The sequence below is a fragment of the Chelonia mydas genome, chromosome 1 (genome assembly GCF_015237465.2).
Source record: "Chelonia mydas isolate rCheMyd1 chromosome 1, rCheMyd1.pri.v2, whole genome shotgun sequence".
Classification (NCBI taxonomy): Eukaryota; Metazoa; Chordata; order Testudines; family Cheloniidae; genus Chelonia; species Chelonia mydas.
The window spans coordinates 235,279,903-235,296,725 of record NC_057849.1 but is presented as its reverse complement, the minus strand read 5'-3'; the positions used below and the strand labels follow the sequence as shown (position 1 = coordinate 235,296,725).

The 16,823-nt window shown below is 38.4% G+C and overlaps 1 protein-coding gene across 10 annotated transcripts in view; it reads right to left on the bottom strand.

The window, feature by feature from the left end:
- Positions 1 to 265: 265 nt before the first annotated feature.
- LMO3 (LIM domain only 3) overlaps positions 266 to 16,823 on the bottom strand; it is an 82,838-nt gene continuing 66,280 nt past the window's right edge. For 8 of the 10 annotated variants that reach the window (XM_043539160.1, XM_043539162.1, XM_043539173.1 and 5 more), the window contains one exon: positions 16,319 to 16,444. In XM_043539160.1, coding sequence (XP_043395095.1) covers positions 16,401 to 16,444 — 44 coding nt within the window. In that variant the 3' untranslated portion in view covers positions 16,319 to 16,400. Of the gene's footprint in view, positions 2,546 to 16,318; positions 16,445 to 16,823 lie in introns of those variants that run through there. The other 2 variants (XM_037877032.2, XM_037916096.2) reach the window with 1 other exon arrangement.

Genomic DNA, 16,823 nt, shown 5'->3' with positions numbered 1-16,823 from the left:
ATTGGAGATTCGCAAACTGTGGTCTGTGAAGAGCTAGCAAGTCATTCTTGTTTCTAGCTTGAAAGTAACAAAACAGGTCGGAGTGGGGACGTGGAAGAAGGAACAACAGGAGACTGTGATTTATGTTTTTCTAAAAAGGCAAAAAGACTTATTACTACTGAAGCAAATATGTAAATACCTTCCTAATATGACCCTTCTATGTAAGCAAGTGCTGTAGTCACTACAGAGGTACTATGTAATTGTGAATGGGAGTGGAAGAGGTAGATTGGGATCACAAATGGGAGATTTGTGATCCCACGCCACAATCTCTCAATTAAGATGTGGTCTGTGCTCTGAAAATTTTGAGAAACTTTGAATGGGACTGTTTTCTCTGACTAGAATGAACCATGATATTAGTGACCATTCGTTTCCTCCATGTTCTAGATCAGTGAAAGTTAAGTTTTGTGACTAGCCCTTAGTTTTAATCTGGGTTCATATCCATACCAAAAAGCCACATTATTATAAAGCTAAATCTCTCTTAGAAGGACAAATTTGGAAATTCAGATATCAGGATTAAAAATCCATCTCCAAATCAATCCATTGTGTAGTCTACTCAGAACTCACACAATAGATACTAAGGAATCTCCTCCCCTCCACCATGGGGACCGCAGAAAGAGATAGAGGAGCTCAGGACAGCATTGCAACCATAAATCAAACCAACAGAGGGAACACAAAGATCTTTGATGTACCTTGTGTAAAAGATTCTTAGTGGAAAGAAAACCCAAATTTCATGGCCTCATATGAGACAGTCATTTAAACACAGGCTATTTTCCTGGTGAGCTTTAATAGTGCCAAAGAGGAAAGGATTGACTGTGCATTTTGCCCATTTGTTACATGTTATCCCTTCATAGTTCTCACCTCAGCCTAACTGGTCATTAAGCTCTGCCAGGAATATGAATACTTAGGGGCCTGCTGCTGAGGCATCAGTCTCTTGGCTTTAAAATGTAGCTCCATCTACATTAGGAGATGGACTTGCTCCTGACCGTGATTGCCAGGAAAGGGGCCCCACCACTCTTACCAGGTATTGAAGATTATTTAATTGCCAGCGTAGGCAGGACAGAATTTTTTGACACAATCGGAAACAGTACAATTGGTACGTGGAGGAATGTGATATTTCTTGTTTTCTGTAATGATATTTAAAAGTATTGTCCCATCTACGTCAGTGTTTAAATTGTCTTCTTCAACCGCCACCAAGGGTAGTTGTCAGCAACAAGTCACTTTCCTACTGTCAGCCAAAAGGGTCTTTTCCCTAATGTATACAGACCCTATAACTGAAGCTGTTCTTGATGCCTTCTAACCTCATCATTTTGGAACAAGTCACTTACGACACAGCCACACAACTCTACATGAAAAGTTAGGGTTAAGTCTTGATGCAAAAAACCAAAACACCACAAAATAACCCCTCAAAAAACAAACCTCAAAGCCTAAGAAATTTGATCTTACAAAAGATCTCTGCACAAGAGCAGAAGTCACTTTTCCAAATTAAACAACTTCAGAATATATATATGTTACAAGATACCCAAAGGCACTGGTTTGCATTAGGGCCTAATTTCCAGCTAATTTAAAAATAAAACAAAACTTATTTTGAACATCTAGCAGCACAAAAGCAGCACCCAAAATCATTCACTTTTGTACCTTCTGTAATATGTCCCAAACCAGCCAGGCATGTTTTTCAAAAATTTGTAATAAAATAAAAGTGCTCTTGGAGGAGATCTATACAATTAAACAGCTGAGGTTTAACCCCTGAAAAATAGAGGCTTATAACACAAGTGCTGATAGACCTTTAACCATAGCATTGTTTGCAGTGGTTGCTGCTAGAATTATTTTCTTTTAAATAGTTGTAATGTAAGTAGTATTTTAAGCTCTTAACTGTAGCATAATGGTTGGGATTTGCTCTTTAATTCTTTTTTACTAGAAAGTTACAGCTAATTTAAAATAGCTGGTAGATACAGAAAGCATAAATATACAATAAGTTTAGACAGTGATTGTACTAAATGCAACAATACAAAGAAGCAAACAGGAACACAAATGGTAACACAATAAAACTGTATTACATTTGTGCTTCAAATATTACAATACATTATGTACAATAGTCCAAAATAAACATCTCATGCCAAATGACACAAAAAGGGAAAAAAAAAAACAATAGCAAGCCCCCAAAAATAAAATAAAATAAAAATCCAGCAGTATGTACAGTTTACCTTTTTTAATAAACATTCAACTCTGAACTGGAGCAATTTTCACTACATACATATGCAGTCCGCCTTTTATTCCACGCGACCATCCTGTCTCTCTATATCTACGCTATTCAGTAGGATCCTGTGTCATTTCTTATATACATGTTGAGCAAAAAAGATAAAAGAACATAGTGCTTTATATTCTTAACGACGTGGCGGCAGATCAGCGAACCTGGGGTGCGTAACCTTCTTTCATTAAACCCTCCTCATAGTCTGTCTGGCACAGAATCATGTTGTTCTTTAGGAAAAATTTGTCTCCAACACAAAATCTGAAAATACAACAACAAAGAAAAGAAAAGGTAGTTTTACAATGGAACAATGTGCTCTTAAATCTAAAAAGTTGTACTGTAAGTGTTCGTAATTTTGTTGTACGGCCGATGCGGCATACATTTATTGTGTCTAGTGCAACATTCTGCAAAACAGTGCATGAAAGCCCAGCTTTGGATCTGTGCTAAATATATTCTTTGCTTTCAACAAAATTTGGTGCATAAGAGTGTTTTTTGGTCCCTCAACCAAGGGCTTGACTGAAAGCCCACTGAAGTCTATGAGAGCCTTAGATCAGGTCACACCTGCACAGATAAAACAGGATAATATCCAAGACCACGGGCTAAATTCAAAGTTAATCTAATTCTTTACACAAATCAGAGAAAGGATGATATCATCATATGCTGTTGAATGCTTAACACACGGTTATGTATTACACAAATAGTAAATTATCATACTATATTCCAGCTGAACGTTCTTGCCAATAGCCACTAAATTCAAATGTCCTTTGAATCAAAACATTTTAATGTGTGTGTATATATAATTACATCTATATATGTTTGTGTGTATATACACACACACACACACACACACACACACACACACACACGTAAGCATATGTAGACACACACATAAATAGGTTTACCTGTAGGACTCAACTGTACATTTAATTACTAAATAGCTGTAATTTCTTCCCACTTTGTGATACATCAGTCTACATATCCCAGTTTTCTAGTAAATGTCTCACAACTTGGTTGCCAAGAAAATAGTATTTTGTATTTTATTGTCTCAGAGGAGTAGAAAGCATGTTTACTCAACTATCTAGTTTCAAACTTAAGTAATTTCAATCTAAGAGATGTGTGCATGATTATCAGGCTACTTATAAAAACAAAGAAGTGCTTTTTAACACATCTAGTGAACAACAAGGAGGGGCCTAGTATACAGAAAAAAGTTTCATTAATGACCGATTTTGCAGCAGGATTATATTCCTTTGTTTACGGCAAACTCTCCAGCTATAAAACATATCAGGAGTCCTTGCTTGCAGCATTCCAATTAGACTAAAGAGAGTAACCCAAATGAACCCCTTTGCATTGATGTGGATAAATGAAACCAGTTTCCATCAGCTAATTATGCATCTTACTATATAAAGTATTGTTTCATGTGTAACAGATTATAATGTTCTTTCCTGTATAATTTCCAAATGGGGACATCTTGGACACAATTAGGGTCAGAAATGAATGCTTGTGTTGTTTACGGTACATTTAACAACAGAGTAGCTATGGGAATAGCTGTATATGTATTTAATTGTAACAATTTAACCTTCAAATAGTGGTGTCTGCTGTAGTTGACCCAGTAAAACTTTGTATAATTACAGAAGGTGACCCTCATGACCTTTGCTAGTGGTCTCTCTTTATCAGATAGTCAATTTCTAATGATGTTCAAGCAGAAATCTTGGTGAATTGTCACAGATTAAATTGTGTATTGAAAGCAGCCCTTTAATGTTTTGTGAAGTTGGCGGTTTAAATGAGTAGCAGTTGGACTGATTTACATTTGTAAAGACTGGAATGCTAGACAAACAGTGAACCCATTTATTTTCCAACTGGGTAGCTTTGGAAATTTATCCTTATGCTAGCTAAACAGATAGAGGGAAAACAGTGCAATAAAAACGTGGATTGAAAAGAATTAGCTTTGCTCTTAAAGGAAAATTGGTTTGCCTATTTGTGGATTTTTTTCCTCTAGGATTACTGCCCGCTGCGGATGATGATTGAAAATACAGATTATGGAATGATCCTGAAATCTTTAAGTTATTTATGGTCAAGCCTATTTTATACAATTTACAGGTTTCCCCCAAACCCACTATATGGGCTGTAAGCACCAGAAAAAATATTCTGAGTCGATATATTGAAAAGGAGTTTTATTGAAATGAACTAGTTCTCTTCACGTTACTCTTGATTCTTCAAATATTCCCAAAATCAAACTGAACCCTAGTCTATCTTTTTGCCTGAAAAGTGGATGGATGTGACTGCAGCTCCCCAGATTAGATACAGAAGTCATACATAGGTTGCCTTTTCACATACACCTTCATTTTCCAGAAAAAAAGCATGTTTGACTTTAAATACAAAATTATTAATTTATATTTTCTATTGCATGAGTATTTGCACTGGATGATAAAATAAAGAAGACACTGAAAACAATATCCGAGTGTGACGAATATATGACAATTGATGTTGACGGGGACAGGTCGCAGGAACTCGGTACAGAAAATGCAAGCTCCTACTATTTGAAGAATATGAGTAAGCAGCAGGCTGTCACTCTTTGTGGGCCAGCCACTAGAGGGAGACATGATTACATCTGCTTGTCTAGCAGAATGCACTATTTCAAACCCATACAATCATTCAAATACTACTCTGGGGTCCCAGGGTAACAGAAGGATTATTTCCAGAATCAAACAGTTATGAAAGGAGAAAACAAACCCAGGGATAACTTGATTAAAATGTTTAAAATACATCATGAAGCAAAACTAACTTAAGCTGCAAAGCTTTTGATTTTTTTTTTCTTTAAATGTTTGCTTCTTTCCTTCCAAGATGACAAAATCCTGTGTCACTATTTTATTTAATCTTTCAGCCCTAAAGACCTACCTTACCCGCCAACCTTATAATCTGCAGGGAGTGCACTGTCCTATTCTAGAAAGGAGCAGGGACACTTACACAAACTGCAGATTTGTTCCCATCACATTTTGCTTTTGCAATGTTATCTCCTTGACCTTAGTTAGGTGCCTACATACCTTTTGAAAATCTGGGCCTATGTGTACCATGGTAAATCATATAGTTTTTTTATGATTTCATATTTATACTCTTGAAGAACATTCAGTAATGTTAAATACTAAGGCCCAAATTCTGTGCTGACTTACATGCTGTGGAACCTCAGTGACTAAATTATGTTTGCAGGGGCAAGGGCTAGTCTTGAATTTTCCCTTCAATGTTATATCTGTGAACTGTATTTGGGTGACAACAGAGTATCACCAAATGGAAGCTCAACTCACATTCAATGACACTTTGTACTAATACACTAGTAGGATATGAAAAGACTAATCGGTGGAGATAAGGTAAAATCTCTTATCTCCCCCCCCGCCCATGTTCCCAAACTTCTGATCTTATTTGACCCTCAAAAATAGGTTTGGTATCTTCTAGTTGAAACTGGACTGAAACGAAGTGCCAAAATCTTGTTAAATTTTCAGACCTATGGGTTAGCTAGATCAGCTAAGCATCTGAAGCCCCACATTTTGGAGATTCATTCATTCCTAGATGGGATTACATTATTTCCACTTTCATAAATTAGAGACTCAACAGAAAGCATTCACATCTCCCTTTGGAAAAGAGGGGAAGGAGAAAGGGTGGAAACGGACTGCTGGTAAAGCAAAGAGTTTCTCCATTAATTGGTGTCTGCAAAATGCGGTAAGGCGTTTACCTCATCTCTGGCTATGTCTGGCAGATGGTAGTGGCTGGTGCTGTGCAACGTTTCTTTCCTAGAATCTGTGTACATTTCACCTAATAAGCATGCAAAGGTGGGCAGGAAAATATACTTTAGGCAGAACTAACATGACAGATTGGACTTACTGGCCATAAATTGACGATAATACTTTTGACATGTCTGTGATATTAGTGGAATGACCAATATAATTAACCTCCATCCTAAAACGCCTGTCATATTTTAAAATGGTAAAATGAAGGCCATTTATATCACAAAATAACCTCTGTTACCACCTTGTTTGGAAACAGATGACATGCCTGGATCATCACAAGAAGTATAAAACTTGCATTCCAAGAAACAGCCACTTCATTTTCCAGAGCTGAGAGCTAAAGGGATCTCACAATTACCTGCCATCTGTACTGTAGCAGTCAATACAGGATTCATGACAAGGCAGTGGGGACTTCTTAGGAGAAGGTAAGAAAAATGGCTTGGAACCAAGATGGCTCTGTTCAAAGTGCCTCCTCTGCTGTTGTGGCGCAAAGTACGAAACAGACTGTGGAAGCATTTAATAGATTTTTCCTAGGATCGGCAGCCAGACAATCTCTCCATTAAGATACAAAACACCCTTAAACTTTTTCTTGCACCCAATTACAGTTAGTCCCCTATTCTCCTCCCTCCCAATTTTTGTAAATGTTAATTGATCTGTCAACGTATCTCTGATTAATGCTTATGCACACATTTCAATAGAATAGTTTTTATTTTACCTCATAGTTCATTAATATATACCTACGGTTTGCTAATTTTAGGGTCCTGTCAAAAGACCTAAATGTCTAATCAAGGGCTAATGTCTAATTTGTGACTGGCATTACATGCTTTCCTTGATAAGAATTGGTACAATATATATATATATCACATCACTCACTGCAGCCCAATAAAGCACACCTCTTTTTGCTATGCTTTTCAAAGATTATTAAAAGTTTGGTATGGAAAATCTTAAATTCATAAAAACACAAAAATGGCCATACAGGGTCAGACCAGTGGTCCATCTAGCCAAGTATCCTATATTCCACCAGTGGCCCATGCCAGATGCTTCAGAGGGAATGAAGAGAACATGGCAATTATTGAGTGATCCATCCTGTCATCCAGTCCCAGCTTCTGACAATCAGAGGTTTAGGGTCACCCAGAGCATAGGGTTGGATCCGTGACCATCTTGGCTGATAGCAGTTGACAGACCTAGTCTCCATCAATTTATCCATTTCTTTTTTTGAAACCGGTTATACTTTTGGCCTTCACAACATTCCCTGGCAACAAGTTCCTCAGGTTGACTATGCACTGTGCGAGGAAGTACTTCCTTATGTTTGTTTTAAATCTGCTGTCTGTAAATTTCACTGGGTGACCACTGATTCTTCATTACGTGAAGGGGCAAATAACACTTCCTTATTCACTTTCTCCACACCATTAATTATTTTATAAACCTCTATCATATCTGCCCTTAGTCTCCTCTTTTTCTAAAGCTGAACAGTCCCGGTCTTTTTAATCTCTCCTCACATGGAAGTTGTTCCATACCTGTAATCATTCTTGTTGCCCTTCTCTGTACTTTTTCCAATTCTAATATATCTTTTTTTGAGATGGGGAAATCAGAACTGCTCACAGTATTCAAGGTATAGGTATACCATGGATTTATATAGTGGCATTATGATATTTTCTGTGTTATTCTCTATCCCTCGCCAAATGGTTCCCAATGTTCTTTTCTGTTAGGTTTCTTTTTTTTTTTTTTTGGCCTGCTTCTGCACATTGTTTTCAGAGAACTATCCATGATGAATCATGATCCGTTTGTAACTTTTTTTGCCACTGCTTTGCTTTGGACTTAACTATCTCGAGTAATTTTGTCTCATCTGCAAACTTTGCCACCTCATTGTTTACCCCCTTTTCAGATCATTTATGAACATGCTGAACAGCACTGTCCCAGTACAGTTCCTTGGGGGACCCTGCAATTTACTTCTCTCCACTGTGGAAACTGATTCGTACCCTTTCCCCCTTATCTTTTATCCAGTTACTGATCCACAAGAGAACCTTCCCTTAAGACTGCCTACTTTGCTTCAGAGCCTTTGGTGTGAGACCTTGTCAAAGCTTTTCTGAAAGTCCAAGTATATTAGATCAGCTGGATCACCCTTGTCCACGTGCTTGTTGAAAACCTAGAAGAACTCTAACGGTGTGGAGAGGCATGACTTCCCTTTACAAATGCTGTGTTAACTCTTCCCCAACAAATTGTGTTCATCTGTATATCTAATAATTCTGCTCTTTACTATAGTAAAATTTGCCTGGTATTGAAGCTAGACTTACTGGCCTGTAATTACCAGGATCACCTCTGGAGGCTTTTTTTAAAAACTCAGCATTACATTAGCTACCAGACATCTGATTTAAATGATAGGTTACATACCACAGTTAGTAGTTCTGCAATTTCATATTTGAGTTCCTTCAAAACTCTTGTATGAATACCATCTGGTCCTGCTGATTTACTACTATTTAATTTATCAATTTGTTCAAAAACCTCCTCTACTATTGACACTTCAATCTGGGATAGTTCCTCAGATTTGTCACTTTAAAAAGATGACTCAGGTGTGGGAATCTCCCTCACATCCTGTGCAATGAAGACTGATGCCAAGAATTCATTTAGCTTCTCCTCCACAACGGTCTTGTCTTCCTTGAGTGCTCCTTTAGCACCTCAATTATCCAGTTGCTAAACTGATTGTTTTGCAGGCCTCCTGTTTGTGATGTACTTAAATATTTTTGCTGTTACTGTTCATGTCCTTTTGCTAGTTGCTCTTCAAATTCTTTTTTGGCCTGCCTAATTATACTTTTACACTTGACTTGACAGAATGTCTGCTTTTTTTCACTTTCCTCAGTAAGATTTGACTTCCAATTTTTAAAGGACGTCCTTCTGCATCTAAAAGACTCTTGTACTCTAATTGTTTAGCCATTGTGGCTTTTTTTTTTTGGTCCTCTTACTGATTTATTTAATTTGGGGTATACATTTAGTTTGAGCCTCTATTATGGTGTTTTAAAATAGTTTTCATGCAGCTTGCAGGCATTTCATTCTTGTGATTGTTCCTTTTAATTTCAGATTAACCAGGACGAGCTGATCCAAGAAGCAGTCATTAATGGTGTCCAGAAATTTGATCTCTGCATCCCATCCTGACGTGCCATGTACTCAGTAAATACTGGGATAGTTGAAATCCCCCATTATTATTATTGGGTTTTCTGGTTTTGTAATCGCCCCTGAGCATTTCACACTCACCATCACCATCCTGGTCAGGTAGTACATTCCTACTTCTAGTCTTTTTATTCAAGCATGGGATTTCTATCCACAGGTATTAAACTATCAGAGGGGTAGCCGTGTTAGTCTGGATCTGTAAAAGCGGCAAAGAGTCCCGTGGCACCTTATAGACTAACAGACCTATTGGAGCATAAGCTTTCATGGGAGCATAAGCTTTTCGTGGGATGCATCCGACGAAGTGGGTATTCACTCATGAAAGCTTATGCTCCAATATATCTGTTAGTCTAGAAGGTGCCACAGGACTCTTTGCCGCTTTTACAGGTATTAAACTGTATTCTAAAATAGTTGATGAATAACCTCACCATTCAGGTCTTGTAGGAATCTAATGCTAGAGTTAAACATATACAAATCTAATATCATCATCCACATAAAATTATGTCTGCTAAAGAATAAAACAATTTTGTCAGGTAGTGTAGGCCTTCTATATTTTTACAGGATGCCAGATGAAAGTGTTTCTAGACTGGGACTGGGACTGGAATGAAAGTTTGGCCAGACAAATTAAAGCCCAGTTGTTAAGATAAGGCGTATTTCCAAGAAAGAATAAAAGGAGAGAAGACAAGGTTTAATGTTCCTCGGTGGTGGTGGTCAGATGGGAGTTTTAGACCATAGCCCAAATTGGTCCAGCAAGGTGGAGAGGAATTATCTAGGAGGTGATGAATGGGCTGGAGCCTATTGGGTCAGGCTGCTAGAAAATGAGACGAAAGAGGGAAAGGAGGAAGACATGCTCTGGGATGTATAAGAGCTGAATGCTGAGTGAGATCGGCAAGTTTAGCCCAGGGGGTCAAGCACGGACATGGATGAACCCAGAATGTAAGATTTTCTATTTAAACTTCAGCTACCACACACTCTTTTTCTGCACACTTGTCAGAGTTTGAGGGAACATTAATCTGCAACATCAATCTTCATCAGTTATTTATTTTAATTTGTTCTCTGTTTTCCATGATGACAATATTTGTTCTCTAGAAGCTACCCTGGATCAGCTGATGGGTTTGAGGCTATTGCTGAGAGAAGGAAAAGGATTTTTTTACTTGGGAGAAGAGGTTGAAAATGGTTGTGGGGAGCAAAGGGCAGCATCTGAACCATGTAAGTGACTACATCATAGTGACCACCATAGAATTCTTAGGGGGGGAAAGGTACCAAGAATTAGCTCTCTGATATGAAACTTCAGAAAGATGAATTTTTTTAAAAAAATAGAGGAAGCTAGTCACAGCAACCCAATGGTCAAAGGTGAAAAAAATAAAATTAAAATCTTCAGACCCAGAATGGAGATTACTTAGGCATACCATAAGAGACATACAGGAAACATCCATACCTCTCAAAAAATAAAAAGTAGCAAAGGCAGGAAGGAAAATGAAAGGAGAAATGGCAAGGAAAAGATAGTTTGAATCAAACTTATCCTTCAAACTATGGAGATCTAGCTTAAGTGAAGTCAATAAAAACAAATAAGTAAAATAAATGGTAGTTCTCCTATCTAAGCGTGAATTTAGGGCCTGATCTAAAATATATTGAATCTAAGGGAGTCTTTCTATGTCTTCAATAAGCTTTGAATCAGGCCCTTGAAGAGAGAATAGTGAAGATATAAAAGCATCTAACAAGAATATATGGCCAAGCAGCAGAATTGCTGGGTCTTGTCCCTGGATGAGCTGGTCCCTAAGAGGGCTGGGACCCTGTGTCAGGCTTATCCTCCCTCCCCCATAAAAGGGTCATGTGATGGAGAGCATGTGTCTAAGAATCAGGCCTGCTGGGAGATATGATGGCAGCCCACGTTAAGTCACAACAGAGACTCCAGGGAGAACCGACCGGGCTGTGCACGCTCCATTAAAGTGCAGGAAGAACAGCCAGGAAAGGGCCAGTGAGGAGGACTAGGTTAAGTGACTCTCCAGAGTTCGTAAGAAGAGAGCCTGGGAAACAGACATGCAGAAAGCAGGAGTCTGCTGGAGGCAAGCCTGCACTCAGGGTATGAGCCAACCAGGAAAGATTTTATGGGTGTTTTGACTTTTATGTTAATAAACCAGACTTCCAAAAGGGGAGAGCTACTGAGAAAACACTTGCAGGATGAAGTCTAAGTTGTTTAATCTGGGGAAGAAGGGGAAACTGAGTCAGGGCCAAGTGACACACTGGGTAGAACCCTGATGGAGGTCTGATGGACTACCAGAAAATAAAGGGAACAGTTAAGGAGAATAAGGATATTGCCGATGAGTTAAATTGTTTCTTCACATCACTTTTTGGCACAGAGGATATTGTGGAGAGACCTACTGTAGTCTTCTCAAGTAATAAAGATGTATTTGAGTGTTAAAGAGAAGATGTTGGAATAAACTGACATATTAAAGATCAACCAGGACTAGACTGTATAAGGCCAAAGAATTTAGGAATGAAGTGAGTGCCAAAAAATAATACTAATAATAATGAATGCCTTGACATGGAAATTGGCTACCTGAGCATAGCAAACACTGTACCTATTCTTAATGCCCCTTAGCACAGAAAAAACTTAACACCAGATTGCACCAAGGATCCACAGGATGTGGCTTAGTCTATTCATTAACGACCTGCAGAAGAGGATGAACAGTCAACCTGCATTTGCAGATGACACAAAATTATTTAGGTTAGTTAAAGCTAAGGAAGACTGAGGAACTTCAGACAGACCTGACAAAGCTAAGCAAGCAGGCAGCACAATGGCAGATGAAATTCAGTGTTAACTAATGCAAATTTAAAGAAATAATTTAATCCACTCATCAACATTGCTGGGTTTTAAATTAACTATATTCACTTAGGAAAAAGACCTGTTAACAGTTAACAGCTTAATGGGAACCTCTTCCCAGTGTACAGCAGTACCTGAACAATTAAAATGTTAGCACATATGAAGAATGGTATATTGCTTTTAGTTATGTTCCAAGAGCACTCCAAATATGCTAAAGTCTGCCCTAGAGACGCAAACCCTGCCCGAAAGAGTTTACAATTAAAAGGGACAAAAACAGAGAGTGGGGAAAGGGAACTAATATATAAGCGGAGAGATAGTTGGCATGTTTTGTTAGCTCAATGCGTACGTGTGTGTGTTTAAAGAAAATATTGATCTCAACTCATTTCATGTAGGGATAGTAGTAGAAATGGGTCTTACTTGAATGAGAACACTGGGTTTAGTGAGTCAGCTCAGGAATGATATTTCATACACAGGAGGCAAGCGTAGGAAAAGGGAGAGAAGTATAATGGCTTTGTTGGCACAGAGCATATCTGTACAATTTATGAATTCTGTGAGATTATGAACTCTGTGTGTATCTTCACCAAGATGCAAACTCCATTTTGAATGTGGGGCAAGCTGCTTTCTCTTTTGCCTTTTTACCTCCATATCGTACTGAAATTCCAACAGAGACTAATACAGACCTGACTATAGAGGGTTGTTAACTGGGGATGTTCCTCTATTCAAATACAACTATCCTAGAAAATAGACTGGCTCCCACCCAGGAGAACTCATTTGTCAGGGGAGAGGTCACCTGGCAGGGGTCTAGGACCTGACTCGGCTGATCTGGGAGTGGGAGTCACCTGACAAAGGGACTGGAAGGTTATAAAAAGGACAGGAGCTGATCTCTTTGGTGTCTTTGGCCATTTTCACCAACTCAAGCAGAGAAAAGCTACTGCAGCAACCTGATGGGATGAAGCGGAGGAAACCCTACGTACTTGAACTCAGAAAGTCCCCTAAGGACCATTCAGGATGTATTTTTTCTTATGTGATCAGTACTCTCTGTGCTTTATCTGTTAAGAAAAGAGCAATGGTGGCTTAGACTCTCATGCAAAGTCCGTCTCTGTGTGTTAAGCATTACACCCACCACATGACCCTTTGAGGATGGAGTTTTGGGAGAGGATGTGTTTACGCTATCGGGGCTATGGGTGGAGCCTGAGGAGTCAGCTCTGGTTCTAGTGGCTGGGCAGGGAACCATGTAATCACAATTCTCAGGTGGGGATACTAGACACAGGGTCTGCACCCTGAGAAGGAGCTCAGCGACTCCAACAGAGCAGCAATGCCTGGACTGTGTTCAGACTCCAGTAGCTTAAAACACACATGGTGTCAGTGGCTGGATCCCCTCAAACCAGTCTGGTGAGTGACCAAGAGGAGGTGCTTCACTACAGTTGTGACACACCCTCACCTGAAATTTGGTGTTTAAAGATGAGACAGAGAAAATATAAGGGGTCCTGAGATGGGCAGTGAAAATTATTGGAGGTACGGAGATTGAAAAGAGGAAGAGAAGACAATGAAGTGTGATGATAAAAGTATACAAAATAACGAATGGTATCAGGAGGTCAATCCAGCACACCTTAACATAATACAAGAATGCAAGGAAATTGAAAAGAAATAAAATAACATTGATGTGATTCCTTTAATATGAAATACATAAGCAGCAGAACTCATTGCCACAAGATATCGTTCAAGAGTTTAGTGGGATTAGAAATTTGTATGGATAATACGCACATCTACAAATTAGAATTTATAAAACAAACTAAAAAAGAGGTACAAATCATCATCCTTAAGATAATTACAAATGTCAGGTGGTGAGGAGGAAACATACTCTATGGGTAGGTTATTTTGTTGTTGTCCATTATTATTAAATATTTATATTACAATAGTACCCATAGACCATGATCAGATTGTGCCCCATTGTGTTGTGAGGTTACAATATATGGAATTCTTTGAAATATCTTGGTACTGGCCACTGCTTTGACTAGATGGACCATGTGCCCACCAGGTATGGCAATCCATGTGTTCTTAATCTAAGGCATGGATCAAGGATCCCTGACCCTTCTCATAAGACTTTCTACTTATGAGCAGAGGTGCTGGAACAATTTTTATAGTGGGGGTGCTGAGAGCCATTGAACCAAACCATAAACCCTGTATATAATGGAAACCACTTCAAGCCCAGGGATGCTGCAGCACCCTCAACACCCCTAGTTCCAGCACCTATGCTTATGAGTATCAGCACTCTGGCCTGCAGCTTGCCCAAAGCACAGGAAAAGCCTAAACCCCCCCCAGATTGGAGGCTTAGAGATGACAGACCCACAACAACAACAACAAAGTGGATCCAAAAATATTACACCCCCCACTAAAACTCTTCATTTAAAAACCAGCAGATAATATTCCTAATAGGAACCTAAATTGTCCAAGATCACCACTCTGATGCTTTTCGTACTATGAAGACACATATTAGTTCACATTTATGGCAATAGGAAAACGATTATAATGATTATTGTTAATGTTTTGGGGGGTTATTTGGGGGGTTAAATTAAAATATACCACGTAAGTTGGAATCTTTTGTATTCAGGGTAACAAAAATTGTCTGCTTTGCTTGACTGATGAAGATTAGCTGACTTCTTGCATTAAAGAAGTTTGTCTTATATGGGCTGAAGTGACAAGACAATAACTAAGTGCTAATTGTGCATAACCAACACTAAAGATATGCAGCCCCATTATGGCATGTAATAAATGAAGCGAACAACAGAAATATATTAGGCACTTTAATAATGATACTAGAAGAGCGGTTTGCAGCAATAGGGATGTGAAAGTTTTAGAATCTGAATTTAGGAGTGCGTGTGTCTTTCTTCAGTGGGTTCTACTGGTAGGGTAGACAGGATTTCGAATACAGCCTTTTAGTTCTGTAGCAAGGTAAAATTGATACAGGATCTGTAAATAGCATTACAACCTATAATTACTTTGCATTATTATATCATTTAAGCTGCGGTTATTCTTTGTCTGAAATTTTAATTTCCATGCAACATGATGAAAAAGGTCAATTTAGCTTTTTTAGAGTGTAATTGTACTGTGCTATACTTATTAGCAGTTGTACATTTTATGTTGCTCTGGGGATGTTGATTTTTAAATTACTACAATGCTACAGAATAATACACTGCAGTACAGGGTAAGTTAGCAAGGCTTATTTAGGGCTAGATTTACATTTGGTGAATATCACATTAGAATATTATTGTAGTAATTTTTAGTTACTACCTAAGAAAGTTGTATCCTGAGTATTTCTTCTTATGCAAATGTAAAAGAAATGTAAACTGTAAAATGTGATACTAAATGTAGGATTATATAATAATTGAGGCAGTGTAATACGTACATAAATTAGTACACGTGAATCAGTTCTTTAATTTCCAGCGGTGACATCCTGGCCCCATGGAAGTCAATGGCGAAATTCCTATTGACTTCCATGGGGCCAAGATTCCACCGCAATGACATAGGTTGAGATTTTCAAAGCACAGTATAGGATTTAGCTGCCCACTCTGAATGAAGTGACTGGGAACTGTGTGACCAAATATCCTAATTGACTTTAAAAATCTCAACCATTGTGATTTTCCAGTTTTAAACCCCGATCCTGCAACATGTTCCACCTGGATGAATGTCAATGGGGCTCTAAGTAGCTGCAGGCACATGCTCACACAGAACAAGTTTTGCAGGATTGGTGCCTTGGAGTGTTTATAATGTCACAAGAACGTGGTACATGATTCCAATACTGATTTACAAAGAACAGTGGAATGCAATGTCATGTAAATTCAAACGATGAGAGTTCTGTCAACAGAAAGAAATAGTATGTATTTTTAAAAGAAATTCAACTGACAAAACTGAGGATTTTTAAATAAAATTAACATAATAATGATAAATGGTACTGCTTTGCACTTTTCTACAGCAGAGGATCTTGGAGCACTTTATAAATAGTAATTAATTAAGCTTGACAGGCACCCTTGTGAGTGAGCAGAAGTATCATTATCCTTGTTTATTGATGAGGGAACTGAGGCACAAAAAGTTTAAGTGACTTGCCCAAGGTCACACAGGTTGTTGGTGGCAATACTGGGGAAAGAATCCAGGTGTGACTCCCAGCCTTGTATTTCAATCCCTAGAGAATGCTTTCTCTCCATTAAACAAAAATATATACATCAGGGCTCAGTTAGTTTTAGCCTATGGAATTAAACCAAGAAGTCCTCTTACCTCTGATTACAAAGCTGACATGCAAAGCAGTCCAGGTGGTAAACATTTTCCTTGGCTCTCATCACCATCTCAAAAGCAGGTATTAGCTTACTGCAAGCAGCACAGTTTCCTGTAACACCAAATAACCTGAGGACACACAAAGGGAAGATATTCAAGGATACGATTAACTGATAGGGGGAAAAAAATTATACCTCTATTTATTTTCTTGGGCTTTATAAAAATCTGTAATTGTCATTCAACTTCCCAGTGTACCATTCTTTGGAAAGGCTGGTATTTAGCAGAACAAGAGCACTCATGAAACAATCCCATTAGAAGCCACTTGCCGATAAAGTGTGAAAGCATTGGGAAGCTCTATAAACCAGTGCTACAATAATACTCTGCCTTGCAAAGTAATTTTTATGCTGTTTTTATACATAAATATGCTTCTTTGGTACATACGTCACTGACCTTTCTTAATGGAAGAAACATCTTGTTCAAGCAAATGAGGAAATGACAAATACATTAG